Raw genomic sequence first — 20,569 nt, 5'->3', positions numbered from 1 at the left:
TCGGGTACCTTGTTCTGGATACGGTAGATTCAGTATATCAGTTTGTAGAGTGTTTAAATCACCAGTCAGTCGGATGTTATCGAAGGGGTTCACTGATGAACTGTAGGTGACCACACCGATGTTGACACCATTAGGACTAGCGGGGATATCTCGAGTAAACTGCACTAGCGTAGCTTTCAGATCATTGAAGGCGAATGGACCAATTGAGGAAGAACCATCAACTACCAGGACAATATCTGTAGGATTGCAATCTGAAATACAACAGAATGAAATAGAGTAGTTCTACGTCGTAATTGTGCACCTTCTTGGTCTAGCAGATGGCAGAATCATAGAGCAAAAATGAACTAAATTCTACTCTATAATATAAATTATTGAATACCGGGACTAACATGTCATTTTTAAGATTTTGGAAAATTTTGCCCTTCAAAACAAAATATTATACGGAAATACACATTGGAAGTCAATAGAGAGTTGGATATTTGTGTGCTAGGCTATTGGGTGGCGTGTTTTCGAATCCTTCTCAAGGTAAGAAAAGTTCAGATGGCACGACGATGGTCTCCAAGAGTAGGCCCGGTGTCGGCTTTCAACCCCCTGACACTTAATACACACAGTATACATTTTACATTGTTATACAATAGCAGTGGCGTTTCTAGGAAATGTCGGACGAGGGGGCAGAGCAGGGACCACAAAATTTTCCAGGGAGGCCACAGGTCATTCTTTCACTATGTAAACTGATAAAAAAATTGAAAGTTGGGGGACCAAACCCGGGCCAGCCCCTTTTCTGGGGGGAAGGGCATGACCCCTTGTAGAAACGCCATTGAATACAAGCTTTTGATACTTTCGAAATGAGCTGCCAGATTTTTATAAAAAAAAACATACTAGCTGGGATCTCTCGGATTTTGCATTCTTCAGAGTTGATAGAATTTAAGGTTGACAGCAATGTGTTTCTATCAGAGACTCTCAAAGATTGACCAGGAGATGAAGCAATCGCATCCAGTTCACTAGGATTGTAGAATTGACCATTCAAGTTGTCGATACCAATAGCGTATGTAGATACACCACCGTTGAAAGCCTTCAGAGCATTGGCTTCATTGATTGGAATGGTACCACCTTGAGATCTTGCAGCAGTTAACACAATAGCCACCTAATAGAAATAGAAAAGTAGGTCTATGTTTTTAAATGATGTTTTTAACTACCAACAACAGTCCCGAACCATCCTACTACTACTAACAGAAACTACCTAGTCTGCTTACAGCAGTTAACACGATAGTGGAAATAGAAAAGTAGTCTTAAGGTTATGGGAAGAAAATAAAAAAAGTAGATCTATATCAGTAAATGGTGTTTTTAACTACCAAACCAACAGTCCCTAACCATCCTACTACCACGACTAACAACAGCCAGACTACACTGCGTTGCGTTGAGAGCAATATGGGTACTGCAAGTTCTATGGCTTGTATACTGGCCGTGGTAAGCTAAAAGATGCTTCCCTGCAGCAACAATGACAGCAACCTGTAAACTATACAATATTATGAATTCTAAATCTGAAAATACACGAATGATCAAGTAGAGAGCAAAATAAGTGCTGATTGGTTGCACCAAAGACATATAAGTTAAGGTACAGACCTTTGGAGCATTACGATTGTATTGGTCGCTGTTAAACAAATTAGTAGCTGCATTTAGACCAGTTCCCAATCGCTGACCCCCTCCAAGTGGGGTAGGATACATGTTCATTTGATTAGCTATACTGGTTTTATCGCCCGAGATAGCGATATTATTGGTTGATGAAGCATTGGTGAACACGACACCAACTCGAGTACCAGAATCAGAAATGATAGGTTGGTTAACGAACGTCTGTATGGTATTCTTCAGGTCGTTCCAGAGGTTGTCAGAGTTGGTGATATCTGAGGCGTCAACCACAAACACAATATCAACAGCACAATCTGAAGTCAGAAATATTAGAATCTTGTAGAAAAAAATTTAATCGAAATGGCATTGTACCATGTTGAGTTACTTTAGTAATATTTTAATATAGCTTTGTCTATGGGGCCTTTTTAATACTACATATAGTCATAGAAAACAGGACATGTTGTCACTCTGAGTTTCAGACAAATGAGCCATTATTTTTACCAATTGTATTTAGCTCTTTTTAACAGTGTAATATATTATTATGTGTGTAATATCAAAGAACCAAGTAACTTACCAGTTTCCGGTGGTGATGGTGGACTCTCTGTAGTAGTGATAGTTACTGTAAAAGAAAATAATAAATACGTGAAAATGTGATATTCTCGTACAACCGAGGTCAGGACAATGTATTTTCCTGTAGAATAATTTGCTTTTACCTAAATTTACATTTGTCATATAGCCTTCTGGTTATACAATAGACCACAAATAAACTGCGCTGAGCAGAAAAATATAGAAAAGAAGTTCGCCAAAATTTCATATAAATGGTATATTATAGTTTATACACGCTATACACTTCTACTATCGTACCAGTTTTCAGTTCGACAACACAGAGGTTTTATCTAAACACGACAGAATTATATAGAAAATAATATCACCAGCATCTGATACACCTCTAAACCGTCATTTCTGTCTGGTTATAGCCTGTCGGCTTACAGAGGTATAATTATGTTACTTACGTAAAGGTTTACACTCCTCGGCAGCTATACCATTAAACCTCTGAGCCAGTGTTTTGGTGTCTGATATTTCTATAGTATTACTACCAGTTGCTATAGTATTTAGTTCCACTGTATTATACAGATTACCAAACGATAGACCAGTACCAATAGCATACACTTCCATCGGATAGCCTGGTAGATTTTGTAGGTTCGCTGCTGCCGTAACCGGTATTCCAGCGTTCGTTTGCCCACTAGTAACAACAATGGTTACTCTGGGTGCATTTCTATTAGAAGTATCGGATGAGAAGATGCCTGCTGCAGCGTTCAAACCGTCATTTAATGTCGTCGGGCCACCAAACGGAGTAGAAAAACCAGCCAATTGGCTCTTAAGCAACATTTTATCAGTGGTCAGAGATATTGGAACCGTAATGCCACCACTAGTGAAGACGGTACCGACCCGTAAATGGGTATTTGACAATGTCTGAGTATCAAGGAAGGAATAAATGGCTGCCAAGGTGTCGTTGTAATTGTCTTCAAACGAACTGATTGTAGACGAATCCACCACGAACACAATATCTGCTGCACATTCTGGAATATACAGTAACAATAACTTTTAAAGAAAAAAATCCCACAACACCGATAAACACATAATGGACCGCACAATCCGTCATGTCAGGGAGGAACTTTAAATAGAGAAAAAGTCGGTTACCACAAAATGATCGATAATGCTTCAGAGAATAATCTTATTTAAATGCTATACGAAGATCTTGAGAAGTACAAGATGGTAGAGAATGGAATATAATTTTCAGAAAAGTAAATATATATGGCAGAAAAGTATTGAAAATGACATCAACTTACCTGGTGGCGGAGGTTCGGTTGGGGGAACTGAAACATGTGAAATAATAAATATGGTGTATTTAATTCAGTATATATTTATTTATGATGCATCAAGTCATAGAATGATGTTACGATTATAAGCTACTTTTACGTGTTTCGGCTATATTAACAATCGTCAGGACAACTTACCCACGACTTCTTTGGTCAATGAAAGCAGTTGTAGGCTACACGTTACAAATATAGGCGAATAATTGGGCGAAGAATATCTTAGAAAAGAGCAAATTCTATCTAAATATCCCCTTCCCGTATGTATATGTTTTCCTCATTAATATCGTAGTTATAAGTGGAGGGAACACAAATAAATGATGCTGAGGACAAAGCAAACTTAGCGATGAAGTTTAAGATGAAGTCATGGACTACGCTTATATCAAACTAAGGGAGATCACTGTGGAAAATGTTACAGATGTATTTTCAAACTTACCAAAAGGTTGACACTCGGTTGAAGTTATTGTTTCAAAGGTTTGTTTCAAAGCCTCTCCGTTCGCTAACTCTATAACATTACTGTCTGTTGCTATAACACCTAATTCGGCTGTGTTGTAAAAGGGGCCGAACTGTATGGGTACACCAACAGCGTAGACATCAACAGGCTCGCCGGGAAGATTTTTCAAATTTTCAGCTTGGACAACAGGGAGTCCGTTGTTTGATTGACCAGCACTTACTACAATGGTAACCCTCGGAGCGTTTCTATTTAAAGCATCGGCAGTAAACAAATTGGCAGCTGCGTTAAGACCTTCTCCTAAATTCGTGCTGCTCTGAAACGCAGTGGGAAAACCGTTCAGCTGACTCTGAAGAGTGGCTTTATCAGCTGTTAAGGGTATTGGAATAGTGGATGTTTCGCTGGCAAAGACGACACCAATTCTGTAACCAGTGTTTGAAAGACTTTGTTGGTTGATGAAAGTGTTTATAGCATTCCAGGCATCGTTATATATTGGATTATCTCCAAAACCACTGATAGACGACGAATCGATTACAAATACAATATCTGCTGCACAATCTAAAATATCAGAAGAATCAGTAAATCAGCGGAGTCACTCTCCCCCCACCCCGAAGCTAGATACGGGCCTAATGAAGTGTTAGCATGTGGAATAAACAAAATAAATAATATGTTTTATGCTCCTTATGATATTCTCATGTTAAAATTCTGAAAAATTGTCAGTACTCACTAGAAGCGGTGGTCGGTGGAGGTAATGTTGGTGGTATAACTGGAATAAAATAATGGCATACATTAATCTTAACATATAGGTAACCCAGGACGTATCGTATTGTCTCTTCAACGAGATCGAGTATATTACATATTTCTATATATTTTATCAAATACTGTAGATGTATATAGGCGTGGTTGATATGACTATGCCGCGGATATTATTTGTTCCCAGGCCCGTAGCCACTCGAGGGACAAGTAATATATGCGGAGGGGCAATGGTGTATGGTCAGAATTTTGTCCACGCGGGAGGGGGCGGGCAACAATTTATTATTCCCTTGCCGCCTTGTAGGTACTGGCCTGTTTGTTCCATCCTAGGTCTGTACGTCTGGGATAATCGAACACACCTCTTTCTCGATATCTAACTCCGCATTACATTTAGATTATATTTCTAAGTATACCATAACATTGTGTTCCGTTATTTAAAATGATCTCTTCCCGTAGATGTCGCTTAAGGATATCCGATACTTACTAATCTGCCCACAGTCTTCGGAAGCTATAGTCACATAGTTTTGAAGCAGTGATCCAGGCTGGATATTCTGTTTGAACTTTCCTGGATCGGCAATAGCAGTCAATTCATCGACATTGTACAGGACGAAATTCATTGGTGAAACAACACCGAAGGTATGAACGGACATCGATGGTCCTCCGGTCAAAGTTTTCAGATTGTTGACCTCAGTTGTTGGTATACCGCCAGCAGATTGGGCAACAGACAAAACCACTGTTATTTGTGGAGCGTATCGATTTAATGGATCGGTGTTGAATACTTCGATAGCTCCGTTGATTCCCTCCGATAGTTGAAGACCACCCTGTAGTGGGTTATTGACGTATGAATCTATTTGGGCAGTAAGCTGGTTCTTATCGCTGGAAAGTGGTATTTTAACGGTCTGAACGTCATTAGTGAAGACCACACCAACTCGTAAGCCATTGTCGTTTAGATTCTGTGATGCAACATAATCACGGATAGACGTAACCATTTGACTGTAACTGTTACCGAAGGTGCTCAGATCTGAGGAATCGACAACGAAGACCATATCGGCTGCACAACCTGTAAAAGAATAAAACTTATTTGAGCACACAGTCGATACCAAAGCATTTATTTTTACTCAACTTCAAATGTCCGTACTGATAAGGACACTATCGGGCGCCTTTTTATTGATATACATGTATATATATTGATATTTTAAATGTCTTCTGGGAAAGACTGTCTTGCTTTATGGGCTGATTCAACCAATTTCCCCCTTCTGCATCCCGTGTTATTTTTAAGAAAGCGCACATCTGAGTATAATTTATAGTAAAATGTACTTACCCGGGGCCAGAGTTGGTATTGTTGGTGAGGTGGGTACTGTAACAGACGAGAGAGATTATGTGATTTGACAAGGCAAAGCCCTTGGCTTAAGGATACGCCAGGTATCAACGCCAGGTATCAATTCCAGGTATTCAACCTGGAATTCATCTTAGTTACATTTTCGAGAACAAGGTCCCAGATCAATAATAAAATGTGTAAAATTACTGACGAAAATAAAGAAAGATTGACAAGACTTACCTATAACTTGACATTCAGCTGCAGCAATGCTATTTAAACGTGTTTCCAGATTGGCGACAGTCTCGCCCAAATAAACATCCGAGGGTGACGAGGCTACAGTTCTCAATTCATCTGGAGTATACAGTGGACCGAATGGGGTATCTAAACCAAGAGTTATAACCGACATTGGTCCCCCGCCAGCTAAATTCTTCAACGCGTTAGCTTCATTCGTTGGGATGACACCACCATTAGATCGAGTGGTTGATAGAACAACGGCAACTCGGGGAGCATTTCTATTTAAAGAGTCGCCATTGAAGACGTTCATTGCTCCGTTCAATCCTTGTGACAGGAGAAGACCGCCGCCAAACGGAGTTGGATAGGAGTTTAGTTGGTTGGTTAGACTGCCACTGTCGCTGGATAATGGTACCTCGATTGTTTGTGAGTCACTAGTGATCACTGCACCCACTCTGAGTCCAGAATCGGACAGTGGTCTCTGTGATATGAATGATTTGATTGCGCTGTGGTATCCAGTATATAAATTGTCGATACCAGCAATTCCAGACGAGTCGAGGATGAAGACGATATCAGCAGCACAATCTGTAATAACCAGAAGGAAATGATATAGAATAAACAGAATACAACACAAATATCATTCTGACCAAACTAAACCATTCAACTCAAGTTAGATGTTGAGTCACAATGCAAATGAAATTGAGTTTTACATCCTGCTTCTCCACTAGAAAAGTGTTACTCACTGGAAGGAGGAAGGGTTGGTGTTGCAGTAGTCGTGGCAGAATCTGAAAAATAGAAATACCACATTAAACAAATTTGAATAAGGCGACAGTAATTAACGATCGACAGGCCGACACAATCTAGCAGTCGGACATACAACGAATTCCTCATCCAAATGACAATACTACCTACCACAAAGTTCTCTTGAAAACAGTCTCAAAGCATCGAACACCACATTAAAATCTGTCGCCTTTCGTACGTTCTCTGGAGCGGATGCGATGACTGCCAACTCGGGGTCATAAACACCACTGCCAACACCTAGAGCGTAACGATCGTACCCCGTAGCTGCTGCGGCCACGGCTGAAGAGTTGGTAGCTGCTGGTAAATTGGAATATCCATCAGTGATTACCACAAGCTTCTTCCCCACACCAGGACGTCCTGTAATAAAATATATTTCGGATAATGAGTGGAATTAAACCTTTTTAAAAGCACAATCTCCACAATAGATTGCTGAAACAAATACCAACTTAAAAAATCTGGTATCTCTAAAACGTAACGGGGACTTTGGTCGATGGATCAGCTGTTAATGGTCGCTCATGTTGACTGCAATGGATAAGTTGTCATAGTCGACCAGAGCCCACAATAAATATTCTTTTTGATGTTTAAAAAAGGGGTTTCGTGCAAGTTGTACAACTGAGAGTGACGCGAGTCTTACTTTCTTTAAGGCCACTAAGCAAAATATGATCATTACAGAGTTACAGTAACTTTATAACCTTCCTCTCGTCTTTGTCGGTGACAAATCGGAACACACCAACCTCAACCCTGTCAGTCTTACCTTCTTGCGTCAACATCTGGATTCCTCGATCAATACCAAGATTAGTGAGGGTCCCCTGCCCAGGGTAGGGCTGTCCAAAAATGGAAGCTGTTAGACTGGCCTCGTTCCCTGTCATAGGTATAATATATTGAGGCTCGATGGTGGTACTATATAGAACCACCCCTACACGAATACCCTCCTCCGTCACTGGTAACTGTCTGATAAAATCCACCATTTGACTCTTCAGGATGTTAAAGTTTTCAGTACCAACAGAATTAGATCCATCGATTACAAGAACGATATCATTTGGGGTACAAACTGAAACAGATTCAAAAGGTTGGGTTGTTTCAAGTTATCAGTTTGGGTCATTGTAAGAATAAGATTGCTCTATGCAGACAGAATGATCTAGAACAGATTAACTGATATCACAAGGTGATATAATTATTATCACCAATTTCAGTATAACTGCTTTGATATGTTGAATATGTAAACGGTATGCCTGCCAAACAAAATGCGTGTTAAAAAGACGAAATCGTCGTTATTACTTACATCCGGGTGGTATTGTAGCTGTAATAATAAAGGCACGTTACAGAAAGAATAAAAAGTAATTTAGTAAGGATGAAAAAACAAACACGGAAATAATCTACAAAACATCTTATTGATATAAAACTAATATCGCTAACATCATTCTTACTACAGATATTGAAATTTAAGATTCATTGAAAAATATAGAAGTTTAAATCTGATGCAGTCAGGGGAGAACAGGACTAATCGATGGTGTGGTTGTCTCATGATCAGTTGGGGGTTGGGGTGGGGGACATAGGAAACCCAATGGTCTGAGGGTCTAGAGCTGCTCAGTCCACCACTGCTCAATGAACGATGCTTCTATTTTATTTTAAGTTAAGACTCCTACCTGTCTGTGTGTACCCAAAAATAACAGAGATCAGAATTATAAAAGTCTTCATGGTTTTGCCTATCTAGTATCTGAAAGATATAGATTACAGGAAATGATTCACCATAACTCATGAAATGAAATGGAGTTTTACGTCCTATTTCTATGAAAATTATATAGAATTGAAAAAAATAAAATAAAATAACAATCTCAAAAAGATTTGTAGGAATTGTAATGGAATTTAACTTCCCATTTGTAGGAAAGTTACTGAAAAAATCTGAAAAAGAGGTCCGAAATGTTTAATTCGTCTAGACGAAATCAAGTACAGGTTGTATTATTAGTTTTTGTAATAGTGACGTCATATACAATGAAGTATTTCTATAATACCAAGAACCGCAGACATCCGTCGGAAAATTGGAATAATGCAAATAGAAACCATGAATGTACCAGATACAAAATAGCTCAAAATTAAGGAACTTTGGAAATTGGACAACGTGACGGACTTGACCGTGACGTGACGTCTGTCAGCTTTGTACTTTTAGATACGTTTTGAGTATCCTGGACTGTATGATACAATAACAGTAATTATATATTTCTTGTTCCTGACCTTTCCAATCCTTTATATTAGACAAACAACAAGTAAATATTACCTATAATAATATAGGTAGGGGAATAATTATATTTCCAGTTGTCCACGGGTATTATTACAGCCCCTCTTGTCCGTATTTAAAAACCCTATATTTATATTTGCCTGGGTCAACGTTCAGTATATAATCGGCCTATTTATGATCCTTAGACAGAATGGAGTTCACATTATATCCCTGTCTGCCATATAACTATAGACAATTCAGTTTTTTTTTATTGGTGACATTTTTCAAAATTCTACCTATTTTTGTAACCGATATAAAAATTAAACTATCAAACTATAAACTTTAGAAGATAGCTCGCTAAATGCTGGGTACCCTAACTTAAAAAATATATGGTGAAAATAAAAAGAAATCTCGATTTACAATTACGGGCCATCATTTTCTAGATTATTGTAAAAATATAACCACAGAATAACACCACGAAAACCAACGTCTTATCTTCATTTGCATAAAACTAGATTTCATTCCCGAAATTGGAGAAGAATAATTTAGTAATGCTCAGTTCACACCAACGGCGCTTTGATGGCGCTTTAAAGCGGCGTACAAAGCGGTACCAAAGCGTAACAAAGCTCGACTAAAGCGCCAGGGTCGTAATAGATCGTTGGAAAGCTTTGAGCAAAGCTGGATATTCGGCAAGAGCGCCAAAAAATTTTAAACTGTTTAAAAATTGTGGGCGCTCTATCACGAATTGATTAAAGCGCCGAGAACGTATCAAAGCTTAACAAAGCGTAACAAAGTTCAGCAAAGATTGACTCAAAGCGTAGGAAAGCTTAACAGAGCTTTATTCAAAGCGGGGACCCCAGTCTTCGCGGTCTGTCACCACTTGATCAAAAGCGGCATGAAATCGGCCACTTCGAAATTTTCCAATGCGTAACAGAGCTTAACAATGCATAACAGAGCTTGATAATCGTATCAGAGCGTGATTTAAAGCGTCAATACCGCACCAAAGCTTAATAAAGCTTATCAAAGCGTGATTTAAAGCGTAACAAGGCCTGATCAAATCGGGAAATAATTCGTCCCCAAAGCGTAACCAATTCGTATCAGAGCTTATCAGAGCGTAACATTACTTAGGAAATCGTGATATTTTTTGAAAAGTAAACAAAAAATGATGGCGCCTTGCTCGCCGATTTAAAGCGCGGCATTCGCCGTTGATGTGAACTAGGCATTAGGAAACCTAGTGTTCACGAAGAACTAGCTTTAAAATTATAACAACCAACTATTCCTGATACAAACAAAAAATATTAATTGTACTTTAATTTTCTAATTTAAAATGCAAAAAAAAAAGGAATTAATCCAGAAGACACAAAATAAAAAGTGAAGAGAATATTTTAAATGTTAAATCCATCCTTATTTCTATGGACTTTAAGACATTCTAAGACAAGTTGCATGCGTTTTAAATATTTGGAAATGACCAGTTATGAGCTCACTGTGGTCGGACAGTAATAAACAAGTCGTAATGTAATAATGAAATAGTGGTAACCCTACCTGCGACCAGAAACGTCATCCATGCAAGAACATTAACGGTCTGAAGATTTAGAAAATAGCTTTGGGTAATATTGGGGGAAGAGTAACTATTTGAGAGAGTGAAGTAGATTTAATATGTTGACGGTTGTTGTCGAAGAATAAGAGTAAAATACTGTCGAAACTAGAGAGTGATACTTGGCATAATATTAACTCTAGATTTTACTCCAGTTAATATTTTATATTGTACCTCGATAATTCCGATGATGCTTGATTTGTATTTATCATTGCAGTCATCCCAGTTCGGCCTTTATTTATTTTATAACAGTCAACACTTCGTAAGACCTATTAGGGGCGTCTTTTCAAATCAGTTAACAAGGGAGGTAATGCTATACCATCATCTCTTCATCAAATCTTCAGAATTCATGGCCCCGTTTTTGTGTTGACTTTGTTTTGGACGGATGATTTTAAAGATCCTTACTACGCATAATTAGAAAGCCAATTAGAGTCGACGGCGTAAAAATCCACACTAAGGCACTGGGTATCTATTGTCACCCAGGCTACTTCTCTACCCCGTGTACATACAAAAAATTCTCACTCTTTGGGGTCAAATACTCTTGAAGATGAAAATCATACGACTGAGTGTGGAATTTCCATCCGGGTATTAATAACGTATGTTCACCAAATCTATAGCTTGTTGCTATAGTTCAAGGTCTCAAAGAGGAAGGGCTTTGGGTACCTTTTCAGTATTTAATATTAAAGATGGGTTCCCTTATATTCTAGTGTCAGATTAAGCAAACTATTTGATTAATTGGTGTTTCTAATGAATTATCATGTATTCTTAATCATATCATTATGTTTGTAATTGCATATTGCATCATTTTTAACCAATCATAAATGTCCATGTATGTACAGTCTGGATATACAAAAAAAATACTTTTTGACTTTTCTCGATCGGTCACTCATTGGAATTCTGCTGGTAATTATCTTCTAATTCAGACAATTATGAATTAATTATGGACATGTGAGACAGACTGGTGTTTTTCCAAGTCATTAGAACACACCTACTTTTCATAACTGAAAATAATGGAACCCATCTTTAATAAAGCTATGTTTAAAACAACCAGAGTTATACAGACAGTTATGGGTTCGCTTTGAACCTCATTTCTTATTAACCTCTTCGGGTTATTATATCATGAATGTACTTGAACCTTATTTCTTATTGACCTCTTCGGGTTATTCTATTATGAATGTACTTGAAGTTCTCAAAAACTATTGAGATCTCGAGATCTGGAAGCCGTCTAACGCACTGCTCCAAAAGAGAAATATGTTTTCGGTTGTAGCATGGAAACATTGTGACCGAGAAGGGGACACAAAATAAGCCGGGGGTGGAGGGGGGTGTGGAGCGGCACCAAGCTATTCTTTCACTTAGCAAATGATGCAGGGTGCAATGAGGGAAATTTTGCCAGTGACAGTGACATTACTCTTTTTCGATTTAGGAAATATCTTCACAATTCTGATAACCCATTGGGCGTGATTTAAAGAAACAACATCTTCTTCAGGGCAGAAAGACCACGAAATGAGATCAGTGTGTAATAAATATCCCAAATCATACTTTGCCTTCAGCGAATACGGAGTTGATTTCACTTTTAATGTATAGAGGGCGTATTGCAAACACATAGATGTGTTTTGTTCTGAGAAGAGCATTTAAATATGGCGGGAGTGCATTCAGACTCCATGATACCCCATTTCCTGATTTACATAATGGGTCCTTGTAATAATATTAAATAATGGACGTTGATATATGGTATTTAACAAATGGGATTTAGAAATGCACATCTGTACAGTATTTAAGGAAAGTAGCAAATACCCTAAAGGCTTTCACAGAAGGAGTTTACTTAGACGAAAATATTGCTATCTTTGTAGGTTTTGTTCATTCTGTGATATTTGTATAAAGTGGTATGGTGAGATAATATTTATTATGAATTGTATGCAGAATTGACTCAGTCTTGCAGAATTTTATTGTGATGGTCTCTCTTTACTTTGTGGAAGCCCTGATACAAAAGACGCACGCTTCTGAGCCTTTTTATGAACACTGGGAAGCCCCGATATAAAAGACTTGCAAGTAGAACGCCTTAACTTATCTGACATCCGATATCTGTCAAGAGTTCTCGTCCTTGACCTTCGCACATTTTATTGTAGGTGTTCAGGATGTATGCATCGTGTCCAAACCACGCCCCCATTCGTCATACTTCCTCGAGATAAGACTTGTCAAAACTCGATTCGTGATACGATGGATCGTATGTTGACTTTTTCTGAAATCATGCACATTTTCTCGATGATTTGTCCATAGTATATGTCAGTTTTTTCACGTAAAGGTGTAGTTTGACCAAAATTGTAAGGGTATTAAATGAAGCAGGGCCGACCGCCAACATTTCACAGACCTCGATATCTGGGAACGATATTTTACTGGGAACGGAATTTTTATAATGTAGAATTACCGTTATTTTTTGATGTATCCACGGCAATGATTTGGGCAGATGGATACAATATTGTCCTTATTATTGATATTGCAAAGCTTTATTTACGTCTACATCTCAAAATTGTTGATTTTATCACGTTTTTAACAAAAATGTCATTTGATGGAATCAACCACAAAGAGCTATGACCATTTCCTTTAGTGTTATTTTTAAATCTTCAAACGTAGGAGCAATAGTCAGGTAAGAGGAGTTGGTTGCAATTAGGTTTAATTCATCTGTATTTATTCCGCTTCCAACGCCCATAGCATGCATAGTGATATTATCACTTTTAGCCGCAGCGACAGCTACCTTTGTTAACCTGCGTTCAGCAGAAGCACCATCAGTAATAACTACAAGATGTTGCGGAACATTGGGGCGACCAGTTGTATCGAACATATCATGAGCTTGAACTATACCTAGATCTGTCCTTGTTCTACTATCCGGGTAATCAATGGCAGCTATGGTGGTCGATAACGCAGTAGCATTAGTACTCAAAGGAATTATTTCCGTTATAGTGGTGCCAAACAGCACAAGTCCCAGATTCACCGTACTCGGACTTATATTTAACTCCGGCATAATATCTGCAATTGACTGCATCTGGGTAGCAAAGTTCGCCTTTTTGATTGAGCCCGATCCGTCAACGACTAGTATTACATCCAATGGTTCCGTGCAACCTGAAATGAAATTGAAACGGATTCGAGACCTAAAATATAACCTTGCATGTAGGCAGCTTCAGACAGCCCCCATACATCAGAAAGGCGGATTTATCACTGAACTGCATCTTGGAAGTTTTGAATACGGGTTCTGCTACAACGCGGCTAAGATGTCCAATGTCCAAACCCTTTATAAAGTATTTTAAAACAGTTAAGATTCTTTATACTGGAACTTGGCTTTATCTGTTAAACAACAATATCATGCAAATCTACTTTAATCTAAAAAAAATCAGTTTATACATTATAAATATAAAATATCAAATCTGTTGAGTTAATTAGGTCGCTATTAGAATGCTAATCTTTCTGAAACATCTACGGCAGGAACACCATTACAAATTCCTTTGACTATGTCCCTCAAAACATCGCCCAAGACGTCAAAAGTGTCCGCAAGATGAACTTGGTCTACAGATGAAGCAATATTGTCCAGTTCTTGTGGATTAGCATTACCACCAACACCAACCGAGTACATATCAATCCCTGCGTTTTTGGCATCAGTGGCTCGAGCTACAGTCTGTTGCGGTTCACCAGAGATTCCGTCAGTTATAACAATGGTCTTCTGTGGTACACCAGATCTTCCAGATCTTGTGGACATGGCGGTGGCTTCTGCGATACCGAGATCAGTTGAAGTGTAACTTCCGGGAAAGGGTAGTGCCAAGATCTCTGCAGTCCGCTTAGTGGCGTCACCAGTCAGCGGTAAAACATCGTAAACTTTTTCACTGTACACAACCAAACCCAAGTTCACCACGCTTGGTGATACATTTAAATCTGGTAAAATATCGGCCAAAGTTTGTTTCATCAGCTCGAATCTTGCTGCTTTGACAGATCCTGACCCATCTACTACTAAATATATATCCATTGGTTCCGTACAATCTGAAATTAGATTAGGCTAGGAAAAGGGGCAACCAATCCCTTAAAGGGACAGTATGCAGAATTTTCATTATCAAAAACATCGTGAATAATACCTGAAAATATTTCTACAGTATGCTATTTATATCTATGTATCTACTTGATTAAACTGAATTTGTTTTAAAAGGGTTAATAAAAAATACGGAGAGTACAAATTTCGACATACAAATAAAAAGAATGTCCCATTAACTTTTGTTACTTCAAAGTCTAGTATACTTCATTACGCTACTATCAATGTCTAATATAAGAATATTTACAACATCGTTGATCTTTCTGCCTTTTTCAAATGTGGGAATTGTTAGTTATTTATTCAATTATTGTCTAAAGCTGAAGACACATACATGCGGGTGCGATGCCTGCGTTGCGGTAAACCGGTGCGATTATGCGTTACCGTTGCGGCAGGTATGACACATACGCGCGGTTCACCTTTGCGTTAAATTTGACTGAATGTGGCATGTTGACGGTTTCCAGTCTGTAATAATGGGGTTTCCCCACAATGACGTCTGAAAATAATGGAAATCACCTGCGGCACAGCTGCGTTTCACCGGACAGAAAGTCCGGTGAAACGAAGCGGGAAAATATAGCAACGCACCGCAACAGCATGTATGTGTCATGTCAAATGCATACCCTTGTTTGTTTCGATCCGGTGAAACGCTGAGGGGGGAAATGAACGCATCGCATCGCCGCACCGGACCACGAACCGCATGTATGTGTCTTTAGCTTTACTAAAGTACCACAACAGTAAGAGACACCGCATCATATTTAAAAGTAAAACAGAAATATGTGAAAATAAACCTATTCATGAGTAAGTTAACGTTTTAAAGCTTCAATATAATATTCTCCCTTGTAGCTTACAGATTAGGTTGTAATCAGTATGTTCGTCCATTGGAATAGGGGTATGAGTTTCAAATCACTATAACTGTTCTCGTTTAGGGAAATGCCAGTTTAAAAGTATAGTAAAGAGATATGAGCTATATACTATCAAAGATATTACAATGTTGACCAGACAAACCAATAAAAGTTTATATAATGTTCTTACCTGGAGTTGGGGTAGTAGGGAGAGGATCTGAAAACAGATAATACTGTTATATATCATACATAAATAATTATTATTTACCAAGTGATAGAATACTATTACTTACTAATATTAATGATGATGATGCTGATGATGATGATGATGATGATGATGATGATGACGATGACGATGACGATGACGATGATTAGTTGATCGATTGCGATGATGGGTGACGATGATGGGTGACGATGATGGGTGCTTATTCAACGCCTGTAAATCTAACTTACCACATAAGTTAACTTCCGGTATACCAATATCTAATGAGCCTAGCACTGTATCAAAGTTGGTTGCTCTTTCAACATATCCAGTTCCAGAAGCAATATCCGACAATTCGCTGTCCAAAACATCGCCTCCGACACCGACAGCGTACACGGTAGCACCATCTGCTTTAGCTGTTGTAGAAGCATTCTTCGTAAGTTCCAAATTATCAGAATAACCATCAGTTATAACTATCAGAACCTTATCTTCACCAGTTCGTCCTGTATCTAACATAGTCAGACCGGAATTTATACCAATATCAGTTCGGGTACCTGCTTCGGGATACGGGAGAGCCATTATAGCTGCTTCAAGTGCTGCCTTTTCGGAAGAGAGAGGGATTTTACCAGTTGACGCTACTGAGGAACTGTATACCACTAAACCAAGATTGATATCGTTACCGCTGACTGGTAAACTCAGCGCATAATCTGCTATGTTTCGTTTGAGTTTCTGGAAATTGGCAGCACCAATTGATGCCGAGCCGTCGACTACTAATACTATATCACGTGGGTTACAAGCTGAAATACAAATGGGAAGACTCTCAATAAAATCAAGATTAGGTGTAGGCTACTACTAGTAGTTCTACTAATAATAACTTAACATGTATTCTAAAATAATTACATCGGGACCATTTGTGGTCATCTTTCTAACAGAATTTTGTTTATGTAGAATTGCTTAATACAACTTTTCGGTCGTGACGTTCTTAGTTTTAGTGGATTTGCAAAACCCAGAGACTTTTACTGTCAATGTCTCCAATGCACATAAAGAGATAGAAAGTCTCTTTTCAATCCGTTACATGGTTTGTTCTTTGTTGAAAGCTATCAAAGTTTCGAATAGTGTCGACATGGTTACTTACAAGCTGGTGTGGTTGGTGGTGCAGGGGTTGTATCTGAAATAGATACGTCAAAGTAAAATAATGCTTTGTACAGTGAATGAATGGACACATGGCATAAGCGACAGTCTCATTATTAAACTATTATATCATCGCAGATTTTTCTACCAACAGATCCATCGTTAAACACGAACTTGTGGAATATTGGCGAAGTAAGCGAAAGAATTGACATAATTTATTAATAGAAATTAAACGACAAAAGGGACAAATGCGGTTATTTAATTTCTAATCGTCATTTCTTTTTGATCAGTTGCGGGATTGACCTCTACCTTATAATAAAAAACAAGGTTAAATTTACGGTTAAAGGTCTTACTAATTTTATATGTGACTTTCAAAAGGCAACAACGGTAGTATTAAATGACTTACATGGTGTTGGCGGTGCCCCGGAATTACAAGTTCCGTCTACGATTTGGTTGTAGTTGGTCAATAGTTCATTGATATCTGTCAGTTCATATACATCACTCGGTGTGTTACTAGCAATGGCGTCTAATTCAGCTTTATTATACAATGTACCAGACGGGGACTCGACACCCATAGAGTACACGGATACAGGTGATCCTACCAAGGTCTTCAAAGCATTAGCTTCAGCTCTTGGTACGACACCTCTTCGAGATCGACCAGCTGTTAACAGTATAGCTACTCTGTGGGAATCGCGAGGCAACTGATTTCCATTAAAGATATCCACAGCGCCATTCAAACCATTAGCAAGCTTCTGACCATTTCCAAGCGGTTCTGAATTCTTGTCCAGTTCGTCCATGATGAATGTTCGTTCTCCAGAAAGTGGGATCTTGACAGTTTGTGCTGTTTCACTATTAGTAAAGACAACACCGACCCTGGTTCCGATGTTTGCTATGTTCTGTTGTCGTACGAAGGATCTTATGGAGTCTAGGAAATTGTCATATATATCTCCAGCTTTGGTACCATCTGATGCATCGACAATAAAAACAACGTCGACTGGACAAGATGGCTCTGGAATAAAAAAGGTAGGTAAACGTCTCAATCAAGTGTTATTCTCCAGAAGACGCAGTCTTTACTCTGTTTCTGTTTGTAATAGAAAAGCTTAGTCAAAATGTCTAGCTATATAGATCCCCTGGAAGGTGTGCATACCCAGTTCGTCCTTACATTTTTGTCTCTAGAATAGAAACGAGCGAAGTAAAAATGCCAAGCAAATATTAGATATGTACACACTTCGGAAGGTGAGCCTACACTTTTTCGTTAATGAGTTATGCCTGTTTGTGCCCTTTTATGATTACCAAATACATTATACTGTATCGATACATCTTTTGACGATTTTTCCCTATGAAGAAGTTTGAATCTGTGCTTGTCAGTTGATCTGTTCTTCTGAAATTACTTGGATTCCAAATATCAGATATTAGTACTGAGAAAGCTCCAAAGCAGAAATAAACACTCACCACAAACAATATTTTCCGGTCTGATCAAAGGAATGTTGATGGACTCAAAATTGGGAGCATTTTGAACATTTCGTGGATTTGACGAGATTCCATTCAGTTCAGTGTTATCTACTCCCCGACCGACACCAATGGCATAAACGTTGGTACCAGCGCTCTTAGTCTTATCAGCTGCCTTCTGAGTCGCTGATGGAAGATCTGAAAAGCCATCGGTAATAACAACCATTGTGTCTGTGGCACCAGGTCTGCCTGATTGCAGCATGTTACTTCCAGCATCGATGCCAAGATTGGTCATGGTACCACCTTCTGGATATGGCAGATCTTTGATGGCTTTCTCTAAAGCTGCAGGGTCATCAGAGAGTGGTATTATTTCACTGGGAACACCACTTGAGCTGTACACGACAACACCGACATTATCCTGGTCCGGACTGATGGTTAACTGCTTGGTGAAATTGACTAGGTTGGATTTTAGTGTATCGTAAGAATTACTACCAATTGAAGCTGAACCATCCACCACTAACACTATATCTCTTGGATTACAACCTACAATATAATTTGTGATTACCCTTATCGTAACGGAAAGCATCTTTTGACATAAAACATATCTAGTGCAAAGCTGGAATAAAGACTATAAATTGATGAAAGTTAAAGGTTTTTTACCTATAAATTTGGGTATTTAGTATTTATTTGGTAGATCAGAATAAAATGAAACCAAATAACCAAATAATTCAGTATTTATGTACATACAAATAGGGTCTGATGATAATAGTTATGATTGGATAGATTTGAAAAGGATTGTGAAAAGGTTTTCTAAAATTGTTGATGTGTATCAGGGACACTGATAGCATCAATTTGCACTATCTCAATTCTCCATAACTTAGTGTTTTCGAAAAAATTTAGAAAACCTCTTTGCAATCCCAGTCATAGGTTCATAGTACCTTGTTGATCGGGAACGACTTTACAATCTCTTTCAGCGATATCATTAATATTCTGGAGTAGTGTGGAAGTATCGGGTAGTTTCACGACGTTCTCTATATTATCAGTTATAGTATTCAACTCAGCTTCATTATAATTAGGACCATTCAGAGAGTTCACACCGATAGCGTGTACAGACATAGTTTTACCACCTTCTAAACCTCTCAGAGCTTCTGACTGGTAGTCTGGTAGTACTCCACCTTTAGAACGACCGGCAGTTAGGACTATTGTGGTTCTGGGAACATCGCGATTAAGAGCATCATTATTGAAAACGTCAATAGCTCCGTTTAATCCAGTACTGAGGAGCAATCCGCCGCCTAGTTGCTGTGAATTGTTGGCTAGTTGAGATTTGAGGAAGTCTTTGTTTCCTGATAGCGGGATCTCAATCGTCTTGTCAATGTTGGTAAAAACAACACCCACTCGTTTTCCAGTGTTAGATATATCTTGTTGATCCACAAAGTCTTCTATTGTTTTAACGAAATTCTCGTACAGATCTCCACCCTTGGTGATGTCAGACGCGTCAACTACGAACACAATATCCGCAGAACATTCTAGAAATGAATAAATGAATGAATGAATGAATGAATAAATTGTAATGACAGGTATATAGAAATAAATAAATAAGTTAAGTGCTCGAATTAATGAAAAGAATGTGCCAAAAGTTAACAAATGTGCCCCTTACCTTTAACCTTAAAGAATCTTCAACAGTTTATGGTTTAAGGATTTAAAAATCTTTACAGCGTTTTTATAATGAACGTTTTTCAAATTGCCCCTTTAATTCAAAACAAAGTTTACGGAAGTCTAATTATAGTTACCTGGACCCGGAGAGGTTGATGGAGGCATGGTAGTGGTAGTCGGCGGATTTGTACCCGGGGCCTCCGTTCGCGGACGCCTGGTAGTCGTTGATGTAGTCGTTGATGTAGTCGTTGGTCGCAGTGTTGTTGTAGGTGCCATTGTAGTAGTTCGTAAGGTAGTCGTAGGTGTTGGAGGTCTCGTTGTAGTAGTGGGTACAGCAGTAGTAAGCCGGACTGGAGTGGT

The 20,569-nt window shown here is 38.6% G+C and overlaps 3 protein-coding genes across 3 annotated transcripts; all 3 read right to left on the bottom strand.

Annotated features, from left to right (window-relative positions):
* Positions 1-13,435: 13,435 nt before the first annotated feature.
* On the bottom strand, positions 13,436-13,903 carry LOTGIDRAFT_166656 (hypothetical protein; the record flags this gene model as incomplete). The annotated part of the gene is made up of 1 exon (XM_009064078.1): positions 13,436-13,903. One exon carries the CDS (start codon positions 13,901-13,903, stop codon positions 13,436-13,438), a length of 468 nt encoding a protein of 155 aa, XP_009062326.1.
* A 402-nt stretch (positions 13,904-14,305) lies between these two features.
* On the bottom strand, positions 14,306-14,875 carry LOTGIDRAFT_166655 (hypothetical protein; the record flags this gene model as incomplete). The annotated part of the gene is made up of 1 exon (XM_009064077.1): positions 14,306-14,875. The coding sequence occupies one exon, from the start codon at positions 14,873-14,875 to the stop codon at positions 14,306-14,308; it is 570 nt and encodes a 189-aa protein (XP_009062325.1).
* Positions 14,876-16,504: 1,629 nt separating this feature from the next.
* LOTGIDRAFT_79695 (hypothetical protein) lies at positions 16,505-16,759 on the bottom strand (the record flags this gene model as incomplete). Its single annotated transcript, XM_009064056.1, has 1 exon — positions 16,505-16,759. A coding segment is annotated over one exon (255 nt), but the record flags the coding sequence as incomplete, so codon positions are not given.
* Positions 16,760-20,569: the final 3,810 nt, after the last annotated feature.

This window comes from Lottia gigantea (genome assembly GCF_000327385.1).
Source record: "Lottia gigantea unplaced genomic scaffold LOTGIsca_60, whole genome shotgun sequence".
Taxonomy (NCBI): domain Eukaryota; kingdom Metazoa; phylum Mollusca; class Gastropoda; family Lottiidae; genus Lottia; species Lottia gigantea.
This window is presented reverse-complemented; position numbering and strand designations above follow the sequence as displayed.